This window comes from Dermacentor variabilis, chromosome 7 (assembly GCF_050947875.1).
Source record: "Dermacentor variabilis isolate Ectoservices chromosome 7, ASM5094787v1, whole genome shotgun sequence".
In the NCBI taxonomy this organism is placed as follows: Eukaryota; Metazoa; Arthropoda; class Arachnida; order Ixodida; family Ixodidae; genus Dermacentor; species Dermacentor variabilis.
In genome coordinates, this window is record NC_134574.1 from 144,567,716 (window position 1) to 144,588,260 (window position 20,545).

Here is a 20,545-nt window from a genome sequence, read left to right on the forward strand (position 1 = left end):
AACTTGCCGTATAATATTTAATTTATATTTTACATTTACTTAGCAAGCAGAAACATTCTGCAGTTCCTCGATTAGCTCGTCATATAATGACGTGCACTTCAGAGGTGGCCCCCTCTCATCTACTGGTCTCGTCCTCCCCTTCCACCACCGGCTTGGGAGTGGCACATTTAGTGACGTAAGCGGCGAAGTGAACGGTTCGTTTTCCGAACCGTTATAAGATTCCGCCCCTGATTTTGTCTCTTTCCTCCATGGCACCACCTGCCCGTTTTCGTTTGTGGTGCCGTGCACGTACCTTCTCTTAATCAAACAACCCTTAGTACGACATGGAAGAAAGAAACAAAATAGGAGAGGCCCTGACGTCAGGTTTTTGAAGCCGGAAATGCAGTCATGTTGGTGTCCCATCTCCCTTTGCGCCTATCGCCAGAGCAGACAGCGCGAGCTTCAACTTGCATTGCTGTAGGAGCCAGCTGCAAGCTCTGCAAACATGAACACGCAGACATGGCACACATCTTGTGGAAGTGCACACAGATCAGTTCAGTATACGTAGAGGACAAGATAGAACCGGACCTTCTCGAGGAGCGATCGCTAGGCGCTCTGACTAGCTCAGAACTACATGACCAATTATGGGCTATCCAGCGGGCCCGGGCAGCGGTGGAAAGGCTATGCCTCACCGCACACAATGCCCGGGTGGCCTGAGCCCGGGCTGGCAACCTCGCAGGTCCTTTTTCCATTAAAGTTTTTTCCGTCCGTCCGCCGGAAGTGTGTGCTGCCGACGCGCCTCAGAACAAGGCTTACAAAACTTCTGTGACAGTTTTAGTCATGGTCTAAGAATAGTTTCTATTCTTGCACCGTGGTTTTAGTGAAGCAGACGCACTCCTGTACTTTTCCGCGCTAGCACGTTGAAGAAGACGACGAAGACTTGAGTACCTCTGTTGCTGGCCGACACTCACACTCGTAGACCCTAGACATAATTTTCAAGCTTACACACCGCACTCGAAAGTCAGCTTGTCTGGCGGAATGTGCTGCGAGAAAGACACGGACCGAAAAATCTTAGTCTCCCATGTGATCTCCCTTTTCAGAGGCCGAGAGCAGCAGCTAGAGCGTCAGGAGTGTGGTTGCTACGGGAACGTTGACGTTTGGGGTGCCAGTCCTTGTGCTCCTTCGCGAAAAATGGCGCGGGACTTCCGCCACACATTCTCCAACACGTCCGTACTGGCCGTCGCCTCTCCTACGCTTTCATTCGTCCATGAGGTCGTGCCAAGTAGCCAGTGTAGGTAAAATCAAATAGCCCTAGTAACAGCGAGGAGGTTGGAGCAGGAAATCAGCAGGAAAGATCGAACGGCGCTACCTGGAAAACTTTTTTCTAGGGGTTTTATCCGCGTAATGTGCGCAGCGACTATGCTCGAACTCGCACCGCTGCAGCTTTCACATCGTTGCCGAATTTTCTGGAGAACTGGCTGGTGGGCTAGTTGGTATTGCATAACTTGAGGCAAAGCACACAATAACACGTATACATGCTATTTGGTCTTCGCCTCAAGTTACGAATTGTCTAGTTTCGTTTTGCCAACACGAAATTACGACGCCTTAGAATCGACTACGGCCAAGCCAGTCCGACTTTTTAGTCAAAATGGCAGCGCCCTTCAAATGTGTGTTGAACACGGGGTGTTGAAGCTCCGGTCAAGATCAGCAACGAAGCCGTGAGCGTTGAGGGCTTGCTTGTTTCCTTCTGCTGCGCTGTGTTGAGTCTATGTATTCATTTTTGATCACGAACAAGGCTACGCGATGAGCGGGCGCCTTGTAATGTTATGCCAGGGACTCGGGCGTTTCACGCCGAACTTTCTGCGCGTGCGGGCAGCAGCACTACCTTCGCCTGCCGGCAACAGCTGCAGCAGCTCGTTACGGGCGATCCGTGCTAACAGCTCGTCTGTGCAGGGCGCACCGCAACCGTCAGCGAAACTGCCTTTCGAAGTGGACACGAACGTTGCCAAACCAACGGAGATCTATCGCTTCGACAAGTTCAATGTGTTTGCGGCTCTCCGGTTGTTCACTGTGACGCAGGTTTTTCTCTGGTCCTACATGGCTCAGGTCTGTTACACAATCACCGATCCAAAGCATGGTCCACCACCGAACGCGGACACTAGTAATAGGTTCGGCGGACTGCTGCAGTTTCTCCGCGAGCGCTTGACCACTGACCCTTACCGCTACGGCCTGACGGCCTTCTGCGCAACAGTCGGTACGTACAGCGTGCGAACTTTTGCGATATTCGGCTTTGGTAAAACCTGTGCTCTGTTTGCGAGGCAGCTGCATCGCAAAATACCAACTGTTGCCGTCCTTACCTGTTGGATCTTGACAATTATCACATTTGTAAATTTTGTTGCAATTGAAAGAAAGACGATGTTGAATTCTAGTATCTGTTGGGAGCAGTCTGTTTTTTTCAAGACCCTAATTTGTTTCCACAAATCATTCCTCTCAATGAACGAGCAATATCACAAATATGTAAGGTTTCTTTCGCCGACGCCTAACTTCAAAGCGGACAAAATATGTGCCTTGCAAAATGCTCACAGGTATGCTAATAAGTTGCGAATGTGACTAAAGATTTTGCGTAATCTGTGACTTAGCTGCTTCAGATTCGTCTGCTTCAGACGATGTAATAGTGCGGGGATACGGGATCAGAAATTGCGTGTCTCACATATCTTTGTTTGCAGATTTTTAAGAACCTTAATTATAAAAATTCAAAAATCACGATTTAAACCAATGCTCTGCGCACCCAACATTCAGTAGAATTTTTTCCCCTTCAATTTAAAATGTTTGTTCATGTATTCTCAGCGGCCGTCCAATGAGCGCATTCCCGCGTTTCGCATGAGATTGGTCACAAGCTAAACCTCCACAATGCAGCGCTTTTCTCTCTCTCTCCCCTCTACCGTAGTGGTGGTCTAGTTAGTGGCTTTGGCGTTGCGCTGCTAGACCCGAGGGCGCGGGACCGAATCCCGGCCGCGGCGGCAGCATTTCGATGGGGGCGAAATGCAAAGACGCCGCTGTAGCGAGCATGGGGTGCACATTAAGGAACCCCAGGTGGTAAAAATTAATCAGGAGCCCCCCACTACGGCGTGCCTCATAATCATATCGTGGTTTTGGCACGTAAAACCCCAGAATTTCTTTCCCCCGTTTCCAGATCTCAACAAAGGTGCGCCAGCACGATCTCGGAGGCTACGGCCTCTGCTTGTACGTTGCTTCAAATAGCGACAGTATCTGTAATGCTCCCGTTTAGGTGAGCATATACAGTGACTGTAGCGCCCATTAAATGCAGTCGCAAGAGCGCTAGCTTATTCTTGAGATGCACTTGAACAGAGGCATCGTGTGCGTGAGACCTGAACTAGCTTATTGCAAGGCCTCACGGACATCGTTTCATGCGAAGAGCACTTAAAGAAAAAAAATCTCCTAAAATTGGATTCGCTTTCTGTTCTAACTGCGCAGGCGCTTTGGTGGTTACGGGCAGCAGCATGTTCATCCTGCGTAGCGTGCGATCCATCGTGCTGCTGAAAGGCGGCCAGCGAGTCTTGGTGCAGACGTACGCGCCCTTCACGGAGCTGCGCGCCTTCGAGGCTCCGCTGGAGCACATCAGCTGCCGCCAGTCGCGACTCCAGCAGTCTAGCTACATCTCGGTCAAGATAAAGGGCCACAGGATGTACTACATGCTCGACCAGCGTGGAGTCTTCCCGCATCCCAAGCTGTTTGACTACACCGTGGGTGTCGCGCGTAAGCTGAAGTAAAAGAAGTAAAAAAAAAAAAAAAAGCAGCCAGAGAGCCTTTAGCACTGTGGAGGCGAGAGATGCCTGAAATTAGCCTACCTGTTTACGGAATACCGGAAATGTGAGAAACGTAAACGTGAGTAGCAACGCTCGTGGCACCATCTTAATGTGACGCAGAGATTAACTGGAGTACAGATATATTTATATATTGCAGTGGCAGGCTGTGTGTTACTTAGCTGATGATGAAAAATGCATTGTCAACAACATAATGAATGTATAGTGTCCCTGACCCTCCAAGGAGAACAGCACGCAACACAGGAAAGTTCAGGACACTTTGTGGTTGAAGAAACTGCCACAAGCTGTCGCTAGCAGCACTACTGCTGCCGTCTACGTCTGGTGTTTCGGTATAACGTACCATCCTCGTCTGCTCCATTTGGTACTATCCCTATTGTGTTAGTTTACGAAATGCTGGAGACGTAGAACAGGGGCAGTATGCATTCACCGTGACATCTTGTGCAGTTGTGTTAAAAAACATAATACATTTGTGCTGCAATGGCTTAGTAAGTTCTTGGTTTTAAATGTGCCATGGGCAAACAGACAAATACATGCACATTATAAGCTGAAGGGCATTTAGCACGAAAATTTTGCATTAGCATGCACAGCAGCTCTTTTTGGTAGGAAGCCGTAACCAACGCGACCCACTTGCTTCACCATCCCCACTTGATTGAAGCGCACAGAACATTTGCTGCAACGAGGGACTGTATTTCACATATGTCATGTGTCGGGAGTGAGAGTTGTAACAAAGGTATTGTTTTTTTTTTTATTTGTGTTCAACGAGACGAGAGCCACAATATGTAAACATTTCCAGCTCTTCATCATGGTGGATCAAAGCGCCACAGAAACGTTGCCGGCGGCACTGCCACTTGCTCTTCGACGTTACGGTGGTCGGTGTCAGCGGCATAGCTAGGGGGTGGCGCAGCGAGCACGTGTGCTCCCCCCTCTCCCAGCAATTTCTGTTATGCAGCCTTCCCAGCCCTCCTCTCCACCCTTCCCTCCCAAAAATTCTAGCTACGCCACTGCTTGGTGTCCTCCTGGGGTGCTATTCGGGATAGTGCCAAATTGTGCCATATTGCCAAATCCGCAAGCTTCTTGTCAACTCTTATGGCCGAGAAGGCCACTATGGCCTCTCCGATTAGCTCAAAATGATGTCGTCGCAGAATTTGTCAATGTGGCAGAATTTGACCATGTCCAGGATAGGACCCCTGTCCACCGTCGTCAATATTGTACACTTCACTGCACAGGAATTTCTCTTCTGGTCAGCCTAAGCCTTATTCACACAAAGTATTGTGCAGATATGGCATTGTGTGCAGTGGGTTTTGCTTACTATACCAAGTTTGAATGGATGGTCTTGCCCCCCCTTTCCCCGTTATGTCCAGAATAAATCTGTTTTATGTGTCACCCGCATCGATTCCATATTGGAAAAGTCCCACCATTTTCTCTTTGAAATGAATGGTGGCGCTGTCTGCCGAAAGAGAAAAACCCACCCAGCAGAAGACGGTGGCCTTCCAGATCAGGCAGTGCGCGCTGCGCCCAATCTTAAGTGTCACGAGAAGACAGCACCACAGTGGAAGCAGCAAGTGCTTTCAGCCTACAGACACGACACCAAAAGAAACCCAAAAGACTTTCCCCAAGAGCGCTAGTGGCATTCGTGACCTCACATCGACGTAGAGTTACGATAGAATGGACCCATTAACGCGATAGCGTGAAGGAGCCCATGTCGCAAAAAATTTGCCGTCCCGCGTCCAACGCCGTTATGCCAAAAATATTTTCGAGCCACACATACCCAGGCCTTCCATGTGATGCAAGGAATTGACTGAACTAGTTGAATTCCTGGAGTTAAATACGTGGAAAAATCTAGTAAACTACGACTTACACACAACCTACAGACATGATAGCTCTTGGATTGTAATTTGGATATACAAGAAAACATAATTCTGTTACGCGAAACTCAAACCCCTTTCCAGTGTTTCTACAATGCATAGACCGGAGACGGCGTCTGCCATTTGCGCACGCCGGCGCATAAATATCCGAGAGTCCACAGAGCGGCACGCCCACTTCCTTGAAACAGTTCCAGATGGTGCTCGCCTCCGTCACACTGCGGCCCATGCAAGAGGCCGTATGTCTACCAGAAAGCCCGCCTTTGTGCATAGCATTTGCTGCGAGCGTTTCCTGGTAAACATTACGTTTAAATACGCTGCAGTTGCCGGGAAGCGCGAGAAGCAGCCAGGGATGTTTGAATACTATCGCGTTCCACTCTTAATGGCGAAGCTTAAGCGTCCCTCAAATTTTTAGTCTTGGCTCGCAGATCGACATGTTTAATTGCCAATGTGTACGTACAGTGTAATAAAATATGTGAAAACAATGCAAGTTTGCAACTTTAAGGACAGTATCTAGTACAGAGGTGTTAAATGTGTTGTTTTTATGCGTTTGAATGTGCAGTTTGTTCCTTTTGTTTTCCATGTTCCAGTCATGTAAAACAGTGGACCTCGGTCATTGCTATCTTGTGATATGGTTCTAAGGCTTCCGATCTGCGGCCTTAGCACCAGCACGAAATGATTTCAAGATCAGAAGAAAAAGATCACCATGCTTAGTTTTACACATCTCTATTTATTGAAATACATTCTTCATTTTAAACAGTTAAAAAAAAGAAAAGGAAAAAGAAGGTGTCCCTTTTTTTCATTCTATCTAAAATATGCAGCAGACACAATCCCATCAGCTGTGGTTTGGCAATGGTATTGGCATCGACACAGGACTGTCCTACAGAAACCGGAGAGACTAATGCTCGGTTTAGAAAAAATGTGCATATCGTAACATTATTTTCTTTTTGTCTTCAACAACAGTATAGACGCCATATTTACACAGATCCGAAACCACACACACACACGCACATCCACGCACGCACACACAAAACACTGGTGTGGTTGCTCGCAGTAGTGTGCCCGTCCTGGCCAACATCGTCTTTCCAATTTTCCAGTTCCTATACACACGCCTCTTGCATGATCTGCCAAAACCGCACTTCCTCACAATGGACAAATGCCATTGATCATTCTGGAGTAGACTTTTCATCTTCTTGCTCCGTAGCGGACAATTTGTTAGCCATGGGTCATTTAAGATCAACTCAATCAATGGTAGCCTGCTCTCTGCGCATTCGGCGAAAATTTCCATCCGCATGCTTGCTGGGAAATAACTACGAGATACTCTGTTTCGTGTCCTTTTGAACGAGTCCTTTTTAGCAGTCTGCTACAATCGGGAGGATAACCTTTTCTTTTTCAGTAAAACTGTTCATGGCATTATCTTTCCGACAATTTTTCGAGACATGGTTTTTTTTCTTTTAGATAACTTACAATGTGTTTTAATTAGCCACAAGAACTGTTCCACAAGTAGCTTGAGCAAGATGCCGGCAGCACAGCAGGTGAGAGAAATGTAGTAGATGCCAGTAACACTAGCGATATACTTTTGCGACCCTCATAACCTGGTAGCTGCAAAGAAACAACTTGACTGAAATAGTAGTGGCTACGTGTGGAGAACATGCAATATTATTTGGCACGGAGCATTTAGCTTTTCTCTGGCAAAACAGATTTGTGAAATACGAGCATCATCTTGAGCGCTTCAGGTTCGAGGTGGCACCTCCAGAAAGAGCAGTGGAATTTGTCACAAGAAGGGTGTATTCCCTTCAGCTCACAAAAAATGAGAAGAAAGAACTTGGAGGAGAGGCACTATAGATCAAAGCGAGTAGTCTCTGGAACTTCAGTAGTGATATGACCAAAACACCAACACAGTTAAGCTAAAAGAAAAAGCTGTGAAGAAACGCAGCTTTCATGCATTTTGGCAACAACTATTCTCGTTGAGGCGAAGTTTAAAAAAAAAAAAAGATAACCTGGTGTGTTGCTCGTTCATACGATTTCCGCAATTTTACTAGTGCGACGAGTGACCGCCGGAAATACCCCTTTTAACACACGGTTTGGATTGTAACGTTTCGCTGGAAAACGTGCTTTTTGTACATTCTTGTGAACGTGGCAACAGGCTTCTACTCTAGTTGCACATCGATCAAATCAAGATGGGTGCTACCCGAGACTGTACTTATGGCCGGCCACATTACACGTTTTTTAATTATTATAGCATTTTACCTAGCAGATATACCTTTCCGCATTTTAGTTTTAGTGGAACAATAGAACACAGATGCAAACAGCCATTCCAGTGGAGAGATTCAAATCAAGGTGATATAATGTATGGACTCCTTTTAGTCGACTCTACTTTTCTTAACATGCACCATTCGAGACCGGCTATCACAATGATAATGTAAGCACGAGTGCCAGCCAAGCCACTCAAGCTACTGGTGAAGCGCAAGAGGGAATAGCATTGGAACTGTTGTATTATTCTGGTTCAGAATGCATAAGAATTTTCTTCTGTACTAAGGCTGCTCACACCAGCAGATGACAGTATGCAGTGGCAGCATGCAAATAGAGGCCCATGCATTTTAGTTGAGAGCAGTGTTGTGAAAACACCACCAGATGCTGCTGCTGTTTGTTCTGCCACCATAATACTTTAATGAAACATCAATGCTGAAACATATGCACCAACTCGTACTCTATTTTTGCAGTGTGGACATACGGCTAGACCAGTGCATGTAGGTGCATAGACTGGCGATTGGTGAAAGTGACTTCTGGATAGGCACACTGTCTATCGTCACTTTACCGTAATCGCGCGGCGGTTTGACCAGGTCATGCGTTCAAATATGTGGATCTTGAAATCACAGGTCGATTTTTCTGGAAATCGACAAGGTGGGAGGAGTGCTAAGATGAGAAAAATTTCCCAGTTACCAGAAGTATGGTGTCCTGCAACCATTTGCTGTTTGAATAGTGCCCTCTGTACCACTTAGCTACAGCAGGCAAGACGGCAATTTCTCAAATAACTTCCCACAAGATGGGAAGCAGCCAATATTGCGTCGCTCGGACATTATGTGACCCTTGCTCGAGTCTTTACAGAATGCAATAGCTGTGCAAGGTGGCCGGCCAAGGTAATGCAGCATCTATTTACTTGTGTATGCCAATAACCACAATGTGCACAACCTATAGAACTAGGGTTTGTGATGTGAAGTGTATCTGTAAAGAGGGGATAAAAAGGGGGGGGGAATTCAATGTAGCTAGAACTGAGGAACGATAAGACATGTCTGACTACACAGCTGCATAGGTTGTCAAACACTGTTGCTAAGGCAGGTGACACACACATGCCATTGCAATATCTGCCAGGGTGTCTCGTCAGTAAAGTGTACTGGTCACCTTCCGTTGCAGTCATGCAGTGCCAAGGTGTAGCGGTTTGCTACTAATGTTTGTGGTCGGGGCAATAAGTCAAGCAAAGCGCACACACAGGTGATGTTTTGCCATCTTCATCCAAGATTGACACCAAACCCGAGAACAAATGAGACAACTGGTTTTGTATTACAAGGCTTGTTCTAACTTCGCCATAACATCTCCTACACACACAAACGTTCTAAGCGAGGAAGAAAAAAGTAAGACAAGCAACTCAGAAGGCCAAAATGAAGTGTTTGTTGCATCAGGCACATGACATTCAAACAGATCTAAAAAAAATGAAAATAATACAGACAAAGAAGACAAGGTGCTGGGCAATAAAAGCGTATGTTTATAACGAGGAGCTCTGCGAGCCTGCTCCCGTTGGTGCGTCTCGATGTTTCAGTACACATACACTTTACTAGCGATGATTGCTTTGTTGATTATTGCTAAAACCCAGAGGGAACATGCAGCAACTCGTTAGTAGTAAAAGCACGCGAAAAGGCTGCCAGACAAACACAGCCCAAAGGGAACGTGCGACAAAATTCGCAAAGGAAGCGTCAACACCTTCATACTTCTCACATTTCCAGCAACCTTGCTGCCAGGCTGGCAAGGTTCAGGCTCTACAACAGCCCGAGTGAGAGGAAGAGAAAAACAGTCTTTTTTTGCATAGGATAGACTCACCGCTTGCCTGACATACACAGACAGTCACTGTTTCTACAGGTTAGGAACAAATGTACACACACGGGGTAGTAGCTGCACTGCAGCAGCAGCGTTTCTGCATGAAGCAGAGGTCGCTTTTTCTCCCTGCAGAGTTGGAACACTGCAAGCACTCAACAATCCATACACACACGCACTCACACAGACACAACGTTAGAGGGCCTTAGCGTAGCGACAACGTACTAGCACAGATTTATGTAAAAATACTGGGAGACATTCTTGGGGGAAGCAATGCTCGTGGCAACACCTTGCGATGCGGAGGGAAGTCAACCGTCTTGCACTAGCAATGTTCTTGCGTTGCACGAGTTTCCTCTTTGGAAAAAGAAAGATGCAAGGACACTTTCACGATTATTATGTCGCCGTGCCTGTAAGCTTATAGCTGTGGATTGAGTGGAATACAGTTCGTCACTGTAAAAGAAGTCCAGCACACTTTGGTTGAACGCAGCATTGCAAGAAGTCGCCGCAAGCACTGTGCTACCTTGTGCCCATGCTTTCCATTGCACACCCATGGTTAGTACGCCACCTCCATGCTCAATCTCTCGTTGAACACATACAAAGTGACACAGGGGAAAAGAAAAACAAACACTGAACTAGTGGAAAGAATGTTTCTGTACAGGTGGTGTTCGTGTTATTACTACTGTCACCTACATTTCTCCACCTCCTATCAACTAACCACGCCGTGGTTGACGCTTTTGGCACAGAATCTCTCTCTCCTCATTTGCAACAGCTTGAAAACCCTCACTGGTGTCGCCAACAACATTGTGCTCCTCGAAGCAAAACTCAGGACGCAAGCGCCCATACCCAACAAGACCTTCTGCTGTGGGCAAAAAACCCAGAGACTCTCCTGTCTCACTCCTGCAAAGAAACAGTGCTTAGACTTTTGGCAAAAAACACAGTGCACATAATACTGCGTGCAACCACAGGCTTGAGCTCAGTGATGCAAACTTCTCCTTCTCGTATAGATGCATCGTCGTTGCAAACTGAATCTCCACAGAAACGTCCGCACCAACACTGCCTTCTGTCCCGCCCGGAGACAACACAAGAAGTGCTCTGGACATTGCTGAGAATGCGATGAGAAGTACACACGCTGGCAAAACTAAAGTCCTGCGCTGCACACACACGCACACACAAAATGCAGAAGCTTCGAAGAGTGTAATGGCCCGACAATGTGAAGCGCTTCCTCGTGTGCCATTTTTCGGTGTCGCACTTTCGGAACTGGGGCACAGTGGATGATCGAGCTTTTTTTGCAAGCCAACATTCCTCTGCTGTCTTTGCTACGTTGAACACAGCAGACATCCGAATGTGAGCGTTCTGTTCGCGGTGACACGGTTTCGTCTCGATGCATACAGGAGCGCTCTGCAAGATCGGCACCTTAATATTTGTACGGTCAATTCAGACAAGGCAAAAAGCCGGGCCGTTTTGACACAAAGGTATACAACAAACACTGTCCGACATCGAATCAAGGCTGTCCCGTGCTTGGGCGCACATGGCGAGGGTGGTTTTTGTAGCTGACGAGACACATTCCCCCATTTTGGCAAAGAAAGCGCAGTCACAAAGGAGAAGCATAGAAAAACCACGTGTGTGTGAACATATGTGCAAACTGTACTGCAACGCATCTAGGCTTCCATCACACAACGTGCCGTCGATGGCCAGTCATCTAAAATAAGAATGAATACGAAAAATGCACACGCAATTCTATCCTCTAAAAGCAGGGGCGACCCAATCACTACAAGTACTAAAGTGCACCTACATCTGGACACATCTGCGATATTACAAAAAGAGAAAGAAAAAAAAAGCACCTGCCCACTAACACACCGTGCAATGACGTGCACTCAACGATCAGCAGCCTGTATCAGAACTAAACAATCGTGCTGAAATAGTCAAACAAACCACAAGGTTATACGGAACCGTCGTGCCAAATGCTGCTACGGTACATTAAAGTCACTCTTCTGATTTCAAGAACTGAAAGAAGAAAAAAAGAAAAGCTACCAAGGATATGGAGCATTAGTCGCGGTTTGCCATGGTTTTTAAGAAACAAGGTGAGCAAGTAATAGGGACACACACACACACTCTTCCAAAACGTTTTCCTTCTGCGTGAACCATCACTGTGATGTAGTGCTGCATGTCTAGAGGAGGCATTTATAACATTTCGATTATGTAGACCTATTCTTTGTGTGCATGTGTATGTATATATATAATAATAATGTATATATATATATATATATATATATACTATAGCATTTGCAACTATTTATAGTGCAGCCAGCAATCCTTTGTATGTCATATATTACAGCTTCCATCGTCCTATGCCTTATTACTTTTGTCGGGTGGCGTTGTGCATGTCCGTCTCCCACCGCCCCACACCTTCCTTTTTTATGTACATGCTTGCACAGCCATTTGATGAGCATTTTCTAGATTCACTCGTCCAATCATGGTTGAGGGAGATTACGAGGCCAACGGGAACAGCAAATGAACAATGATAATTAACGGTTAACCGTCTTGTGTATGATTTAACTTTCATGTGGAGGGGTCACCCAAAAAACGCACTTAGTCAATCGTAAGTCGATGCTGCTTAAAGAGTGACGGCCTCGCAATTCCACTCGGTCACTAGGGTGATGGGCCACTCTGGGGACGCTCGACGCACGCGCTGCCATCATCTAAACACCTGTCATCGCGGCCTCAACTTCTCCCGATGAGATGGCACAACCTGCCCTCACCGACGTCACAATTACAGGTTTGTGCTTGAGACCGCATATTATTGCCTTTAAACATTTTTAGCCTTGCTTCAACTGCGAAGGCCTACAAAATCACGGGCCTTTAACATCACAGGCCTTTACAAGAGAGAGAGAGAGAGAGAGAAAGGGGGATTGGGATGGAGGTGATGGGGTTGGGGTCAAGCAAATGGTGCGCCTTGTGTCATTCTATTTTGTCTCTGGAGAGTAGTTTGTTGCAGAGGCGTGTTGCAGAAAACAATTGATAAGAAGCAGGAAAGCTGACATAAATATAAAAAGAAAAGGATAGACCAATTTCGGCTTACCTAAGCAAATGCAGCAAAGGAGGAAGTGACAGGGGAGGGGGGATTAACAATAATAATAGAAGAACCAGACGCGAGACATGGGACCATTCCTCAACCTCCTCCTCCACGAATTATGAAAGAGCAGGAGCCTCCTACGGACCACAACACACGAGTTAAGGAAACCATATACAGTCGAAACCCGCAATAACGAAATCCTGCGACGAAATTCTCGCGACAATAAAATATTTTCGTATCCCTGACGAACAACTGATTCAATGCATTTCGTACCTCTCAACAGTGAAATGCCACTGTACTACAATTTCACATCAATGAAATTTGCTGGAAATTAATTACGCATATTACCTACTCGTGCAAGGCTAGCAAGCTCCGAAGTGTGCTCAAATGCGATTTCTTTGTACTAAAATTGCGTAAATACAACCACATTACACTTATATGCCGCCATTTTTGTTTACAAAAACAACCAAACGTCGGAAGCAATCACGTGCGCTGGAAACCTGTCATGGCTGCCATCTTGTCTGTCGATTGCCAGCTTGAAGCGGCACGCATGTTGCTACCGGCATGTGACGACAGCTTTTGCACACCTTGGCGAGGAGAACGCAGCAAAAACAAGGAAACCCATGTGTCACTGATGTGGAATTGTTTATGGTGCTTGAGATGGCAGTCGCAGTATGGAGTGCCACGTATTGGGCTGTGACTGAGTGATTGTTTGGGGAACATGCATTCCTTGCTTCAAGGACGCCGATTTTGGTGCCACTCGACAGGTACCACGTGCGGATTAGGCGCCAGGCATAGGTTTGCGCCAAGTTGCCGTAATCTCGATCGATCGCTTTTGAGTATACGAGGTACGATCATTTTTTGCACTCCGTACCGGACGTGTCGGCACCTATGGGTGACAACGTGCACCGGAAAAATGCTGCTGCATGCGGGGAGCGCTGCTGCTCTGCGTCTGGTGCCGACTTACACAAAATATTGCAAAAGTCGTCGTACCACGGATTGCAATTGACCGAGAATACTGCTCCAGGGCAGTACTGCCACTGCTGATCGACGCGTGCGGTGCACTTTGTACTGTCGGTAATGCGGTTCTATATCCCGGAGCAAAGCTTGCCAATCTAGGCTAACGGAATTTTGACGGTGAAGTTTCATTCTGCGACGCATTGCCTATCTGTGCCGTCGCATTTCAAAACAACGAAATTCTTGCAAAAGTGTACTTTTTCGCGTTCTCGCTGATTTCGTTAATGACAGGGTCACCTGTATATAGAGGAAAATAAATAAGAAAATTAGAAGTTTGCACGAGTATAACTAAAAAAATTACTGGCGAAAGCCCGCAGATAAGAAAAGAAAGAGAGTTGCAAACAATTAGAGCTCGATACGAAGCCACAGGCAGTAAGTGCTTAACAGGAACAGCAAGTGCAGGACATGTAATGCTGTTCGTACCACATGTGGTGGCCTTTAGCTCTTGTTTCTCTTTTTTACATAAGGAGATAAACTGAACTGAATCTGTCATCTCAAATTAGAGTTCTTATTTATCAGCATCACAACTCAACCTGCAAATCTGGGCCCTTGTTAGGCCTGCCAATGCTGTTCCACTGCTTCGCATTTCACCTGCATGGGCAAGCCAACTTGCAAACTACAATATAAGTGATGGCCTGTGCCCCCAGCACAGGTGCTTAAATGGATGATACCAGCACTGTGAAGTCTATACAACAGTTCGAGCCGCTTTTGCAAGAAGTTTAGCATTATAACTGCAGCCTGGCTCCACAATACAGTGCTAGGTGCAGTAACTACAGCAGAGAAAACAAAGAAAGAATTAAACTCGTGCAATTACAGTAACCTGTTTCCTCAAACAGTCCTCGACTTGAAGCTCTTCCTGCACTTCAGAGAGTTGAGCACGTTTAAGGCCCTTGATTGAAGAACATGCTATGCATCTCAAGAATCGCCAAAGAGTGTCAATAAAGCACAGGGACCATTTTTTGTCAAGTGCCAGTGATGCCTGCTATCCACATTTATCAAGCAAGGTGGAGCATTGAATGGAGGGGACGTTCTAGAACGCGGGGCCAAGTGGTGACACTGTTATGATGACAGCAACTGAACTGAACAAGTGAGGGTGAAGCAGCCCTTCAGCCACTACATCCAAGCCAATTTGCAAACTGTTTGCAATTTGCAAAGATAATGTGCAGAGGAAAGCATATGGCGCCTTGAAAAAGACAAGTCCACTTGTCGAAACGTTGACTCCCACTTTTATCTTGTTCTCGTTTTGCTCATCGTCCCTAATTTCCGTCTCCTGCCGCCTTCCCTGTCTTTTCCCTACATCCATGCAAGTGTCGGTTAAAAGAAATGCTACCCACTGAAACAGATTACACTTATCTGGGTGAATTTTTGAGTGTTACACCCACCTTAAAGTCCAAAAGCTGCACTCTTTAATATTACGCTATGTAAGGTGCATTTCTTCAGAATTCAGAAATTCTGTGAATTTTCTGAATTCCAACGCAGGGGCACTACGATGGGGCAGGGGCACTCTGGTAATGATAATGGCAATCATTATGCTCTTAAGATGTGCTTTTGTCAGACAGCAATGACTGCTGCCAGTGCTGTGCGGATTTATTTAATGGTGCGTACCTCACGTTTTCTATCGGCAAAGCAAAGCACATAAAGCTGCAGGAAACTGGAGTGATTTATGGGCAAAATTTATGGCACTTAGTGTAGGTTCAACTATTGAAATTTCAGCCCCTATTTCACTTTCGGCAAGCAGTCTTATAATAGTATCTACTTGCTCATAGAACAGTAGCATACAACAGAGCCTTTTAGGGGACAGAAAAAAAAAACACGGTATGACCTTGTATGCAAGGCCAGAGTATGCAGATGATGCTGTACTTTTTCTCCCAGCATTTTGTTGCTTCTGATGCAAGGATGCATAAGAACAGAAAAAATCTGCAACATGATTGAAGTGCCAATGCTAGTCTTCTGGCACCTGAATGAATTCGCTGGTCTAAAGCATGCAAGAAGAGTTGAGCTAGAAATCAAGAAAACCAGAATTGCCGTGCAACAATAGCAGCCGCTACTTGTGAAGCCACCATAAGAAAGATGAAGGTCTCCAGAAAAACCAAAACAATCACACGAAAGCGCCAAACAAGAAGTACTGCCAATGCGAGATGGGTCTCGTTTCCAGTGTCCGAAACTCCACAGGAAACCACAGGTTCACGCAAGGTTGTCACGTGAGCACAGAGGTGGGAAAAAAAAGATGAGTGAAAGAGAAATCTTAATGCAATCAACTGTTAACTAGTAAAACAAGCATCCATACACTGACCCGTACAAATGGCCAGCGTCGCTTGTCGTTTACCACAGAGGGAGGCGGGCAGAAAGATTCACGATGCTCCTCAAGCAGTACTTGTATTGCTACCTGCCAAGTGCCTGTTGCTACTGCCTCGGCATTTCGTCGTTGCACATTCATCCCTTTCACCGAGCTGAGCATTACAAATTGACATCTACTTTCTTTCAACAAGCAACAATTTCGCAGTACGTCGCCAGCTTGATAAGAAAGAAGCCAATTGGTAAAGAGTGCCGTGCTCTTGCTCTTTGCGAAGTGCTGTGTGCAGCCTCGTTAAGGAATGCACGTTTAGAAGACCCGTGCTTTGAATGCCAACGAGAAAAAGGTGGCTAAAATCAGTGGGTAAAGAGAACAACAACAAGCCAACAAGGCAGCGCGCACCGCCGCGTGTCCTCGTGCCTAAAGGCACCCCCGCAACTGCGTCGTCCGAGCATAACACGTAACACCGTCTCGGAAATTCGCTTTGCCACCACCGTGTCAGGACAATAAAAAACCAGCTCTACATCGGCTCTTCGTTTCTCTGCTCCAGATGGCGAACAGCTCAAAAGTCAAGTCGTCACATCCACAGGTTGTTCACTGCAGCCTCTCACCGCCGTTCCCGTACACCCCCCACCAGAGAAGAACTCTTGCTTTGCAACATAAGTTGCTGCTGGCTCGTTGCCACCTTGGCCAGGTTGAGAAGTGCGTGTGCCGCGCCTTCCGCCATGTCCTCAACGTCGCTCCTGCTGTGGCTGATGCTGTTCATCGTGGATGAAGAGGAAGCAGAAGAAGCTGCGGCGGAGCTGCTGCCGCTTCGGCTGCGTGTGGAAGCCGCACTTGCTTGACGTTTTGACTTGCGCGGGAGCGCCGCTGCTGCAGCCAGGGCAGCCCTCCGCTTGCGCGGAGGCACTGATGACAATGGAAGTCTGCCAAGTCCTCCTCCACTGCTGGAACCGATGCTGCCGTTGCTGTTCTCCTCCTGGAGATTGTCGTCATGCTCTTCTGGCTCCTTCTTTGCCGGTGATGACCCCAGGTTTCGGACCGGCTGAAACAGCAGCAAGAAGCGGGATACACTGAGAATGCGGTTGCAGAGGACACATCGTGGAAGCACATTCTGAGCAATGGCCATTCACAAAGCACGAGCGCATGCCCTCTTCTTAGTGTGATTGGTTGTTCGTAGACAAAGCGATGTCAGGAGAAAGCAAATCAAAAGCAAAAAGACACCTTTAGACTCCCAAATCAATACAGCCGCTGGTGGACCACGAGCCAACCAGCCGATACCCTGGGTGCTCATTCTGCTGTGGGACACTTCGGCAGCACATAACAATGATGTGAATTTGAAACTGTGCAACTGAACTGTGTAGCGAAGTTGAAAGTTATCGGGTATGTTTTATATAAATGCCTTGTTTTAGGCCATCAATGAGAAGAAAGGGGGGTTAACCGAGGGTCCCGATTTATATTAGTCATATCATAAAGAAGCCAACAAACACTGACACCAAGGACAACATAGGGGAAATTACTTGTGCTTAATAAGTGTAATAAACAATAAATAATGAAAATTAAAGTGGATGAAAAAACAACTTGCCACAGGTGGAAATTGAACCCACAACCTTCGCATTTTGCATGCGATGCTCTACCAATTGAGCTACTGCGGCGCTGTTTCCCCGTCCACTTTCTTGGGTATTTATGTGTCCTAGTAGAACCCTAGGCGTGTTAGCCAGCGCCACCACTCACGGACTTTGGCGGCGGATGTGGAACGTCCTTTTTTGCCGCAGGCGTCACGAGAACGTGATCTTTTTGGGTGAAGGCTACTGGTCAATAAACCCACATATGCTACCTGAAGGCATCAATGTTGCCGGATTCGAGACCCTCGTTATGTAATTAATGAGAAGAAAGGGGGTTAACCGAGGGTTCCTATTTTTTATTAGTCATATCATAAGAGGCCAACAAACACTGACACCAAGGACAACATAGGGGAAATTACTTGTGCCTAATAAATGAAATAAAGAAACGATAAATAATGGAAATTAAAGTGGATGAAAAAACAACTTGCCGCAGGTGGGAACCGAACCCACAACCTTCGCATTTCGCGTGCGAAATGCGAAGGTTTCACTCCGGTGGCATTGAATTCTGGCGTTGCTCACCAGTCTTATTTTGTCTTCTGTCGCCGTCTTAAAACTACACAATAGGAAAACAACAACAACACGCGTCTTGGGCCACTTGTCCATCGCGCCAGCTCATGCCGCAACAATTCTCGCCAAGAAAGCACACGTAACTTTCCCAGCAAAATACCCCGCCAGAAGACGATGCTGTCATAGGCTGAATTCCAGGAGTGCGAATGTAAGCTTACTGAAGCTACAAAAACGAAAATGCTGCTCAGGCCGCTTGGCCCTGCAAGCTCTGCACATGTCGAAATGCTTTGCATTACGAAAGTGTCAACAACAGTTGAGTCTGCCGAATTTTTTTAAGTGACTTTGGAACATACGTTTTCCAGGTTAATACCTTTTCTTCTCACTTTTTTTTTTTTTCAAAAAACACATCAATGAGGTTCTTCACTTATCATGTTGGTAAACAACTTCCTTTCCCCAAATAGATGCTACTAAAATCTGTGACGTTAGGAACTAGTGCAGAAATTTTTGAAGTCAGACTCTTCGCAACTACTAATGAATACACTAGCCCATTTAGAGTTTCAAAAGTGTAATCTTGCCAATCTACTTCAACGGCCACGTTTTAAATGCCCTTTCAATCAAGAGTGACAAACCAGAAGCACTTACGGAAATGGAGATGTGATACAAGGTGTTGCCCGAATCCCCACCAAGGCCGTTCGAGAGCGAGGCGCTGTACGTGTGATCCTCGCTGGGGCTGCTCGTGATCACCGTTGCACTGGCACCGATCGGTGTCGGTGTCACCTCGGCGCTGCGATTGCTGAAGAACAACAACAACAAAAAAAGCAGGACCCAGTTGAGGTAACACACGCGACGGGTGTGTCAGCTCAACAATCAGACGAGTTCAGTAGAAAAATCTGCGACTTAAGAGGAAGCTGTAGCTCGGGCCCAACTCTAACGCAGCCTATTCAAATACATGTTAAACGCAAAAGCGCTTTTCCGAGATATTTGGGCCGATCTTAATGAAATTTGTTGTATTTGAGAGAGAAAGTTAAATCCTAGTGACTGATGGTAGCGGAATATTGATTTAGAGCTTTAATGTTGTTACCAGAATTTTCAAAAATACAGAAGTTAAAAAAAAAATAGAAGCACCAAGTTTACAAATTAATAACTCTGTATCAAGGGCAGATATCGCAATTCTGTAAACGACATATATTAGATCATTCAAAGCGGACAAATTTAATATGGCAAATACATGAATCCTTACATGAATTCGTTACATTGTGTACAAGGGCTCTGCAAAAGTATTTCCACATTAAAATTTTTTGAGAACCGTGTGTGACATATCTATTTGGTCCACTTTAGATGTACTATTATATGCAATTCACAGAATTGTGATATCATTTTTCGTTGCAGAGTTACGAAGTTGTAAACTTAATTTCGTTTTTAATTTTTAACTTTAATTTCGTTTTAATTTTTAATAAAATATTGACGATCTAAATAAAAAATTTGAAACCAACAGTCACTAGATTTTAAGCTTTTCTTTTGAATGCAACAAACCTTGTCGAATTCGGTGCAGTGGTTGCCGAGAAAGGCAAATTTTCCTTTTACATGTATCTATATAGGAGCACCCGAGCTAAAGCTTCCTCTAAAGGGTAGATTTAGAAAAGGAGAAGTTGGCTTCAATATGATGATGGACGATGACCCCAACTTTACCCTTTGTGATCTGTCATTACCCCGTGTATCTACACTGAACTCATGTGCTCAAGTTCCAGCACTTTCAAGTTGTCAGGCACAGCTTCGTGCGCGATTTGTGCAAATAGAAACAACAGATTTCTGCATTCAGGTGGCATAAATCTGTTTCCTGTTTGTGGCAGGTGGCAGAAATCTTCCCCTGTTCGTGGCATGCATTCTGCATGCCACAAACAGGGGAAGCTGTATTACTCCTTTAATTTTCTCCAGGCATTGAAAATTCATTTTAATTCACTTTATTCTGTGTTCTGCCAACGGTGTGAGAAAAAAAAAAAAAAGCTGCCTTGTGGGCAGGGTTGAGGAGTTCTTGCAGTCTGTGCTGAATACTAAGACTATTGTAAAAAATTTTGCTAATACATGCTTATACAAAACAAAAAAGATTACAGCAGACAAGAACTTCTGAACTTCAACATTACATACATATCATGCAAGTTATAACACAAACATATACAACACATGAATTAGAACACATTTTCTGGTATGACAGGCACAAATAGAAACATACAGAGGCAAAAAAGAAAAGATGCATA

General features: G+C 45.8%; 2 protein-coding genes and 1 non-coding gene across 5 annotated transcripts in view; 1 reads left to right on the top strand and 2 right to left on the bottom strand.

Moving 5' to 3' along the window:
- The first annotated feature begins 1,668 nt into the window (after positions 1-1,668).
- Positions 1,669-6,952, top strand: LOC142588063 (transmembrane protein 223). The gene is made up of 2 exons (XM_075699510.1): positions 1,669-2,233; positions 3,475-6,952. Exons 1-2 carry the CDS (start codon positions 1,783-1,785, stop codon positions 3,768-3,770), a joined length of 747 nt encoding a protein of 248 aa, XP_075555625.1. The 5' UTR covers positions 1,669-1,782; the 3' UTR covers positions 3,771-6,952.
- Positions 6,953-9,222: 2,270 nt separating this feature from the next.
- LOC142588061 (uncharacterized) overlaps positions 9,223-20,545 on the bottom strand; it is a 67,177-nt gene continuing 55,854 nt past the window's right edge. For all 3 annotated transcript variants that reach the window (XM_075699508.1, XM_075699506.1, XM_075699507.1), the window contains 2 exons: positions 18,933-19,083; positions 9,223-17,203 (listed from right to left, as the gene is read on the bottom strand). In XM_075699508.1, coding sequence (XP_075555623.1) covers positions 16,766-17,203; positions 18,933-19,083 — 589 coding nt within the window. In that variant the 3' untranslated portion in view covers positions 9,223-16,765. The remainder of the gene's footprint in view (positions 17,204-18,932; positions 19,084-20,545) is intronic.
- Positions 17,741-17,813, bottom strand: TRNAL-CAA (transfer RNA leucine (anticodon CAA)). Its single transcript has one exon. It is a non-coding gene; the product is annotated as a tRNA-Leu (tRNA).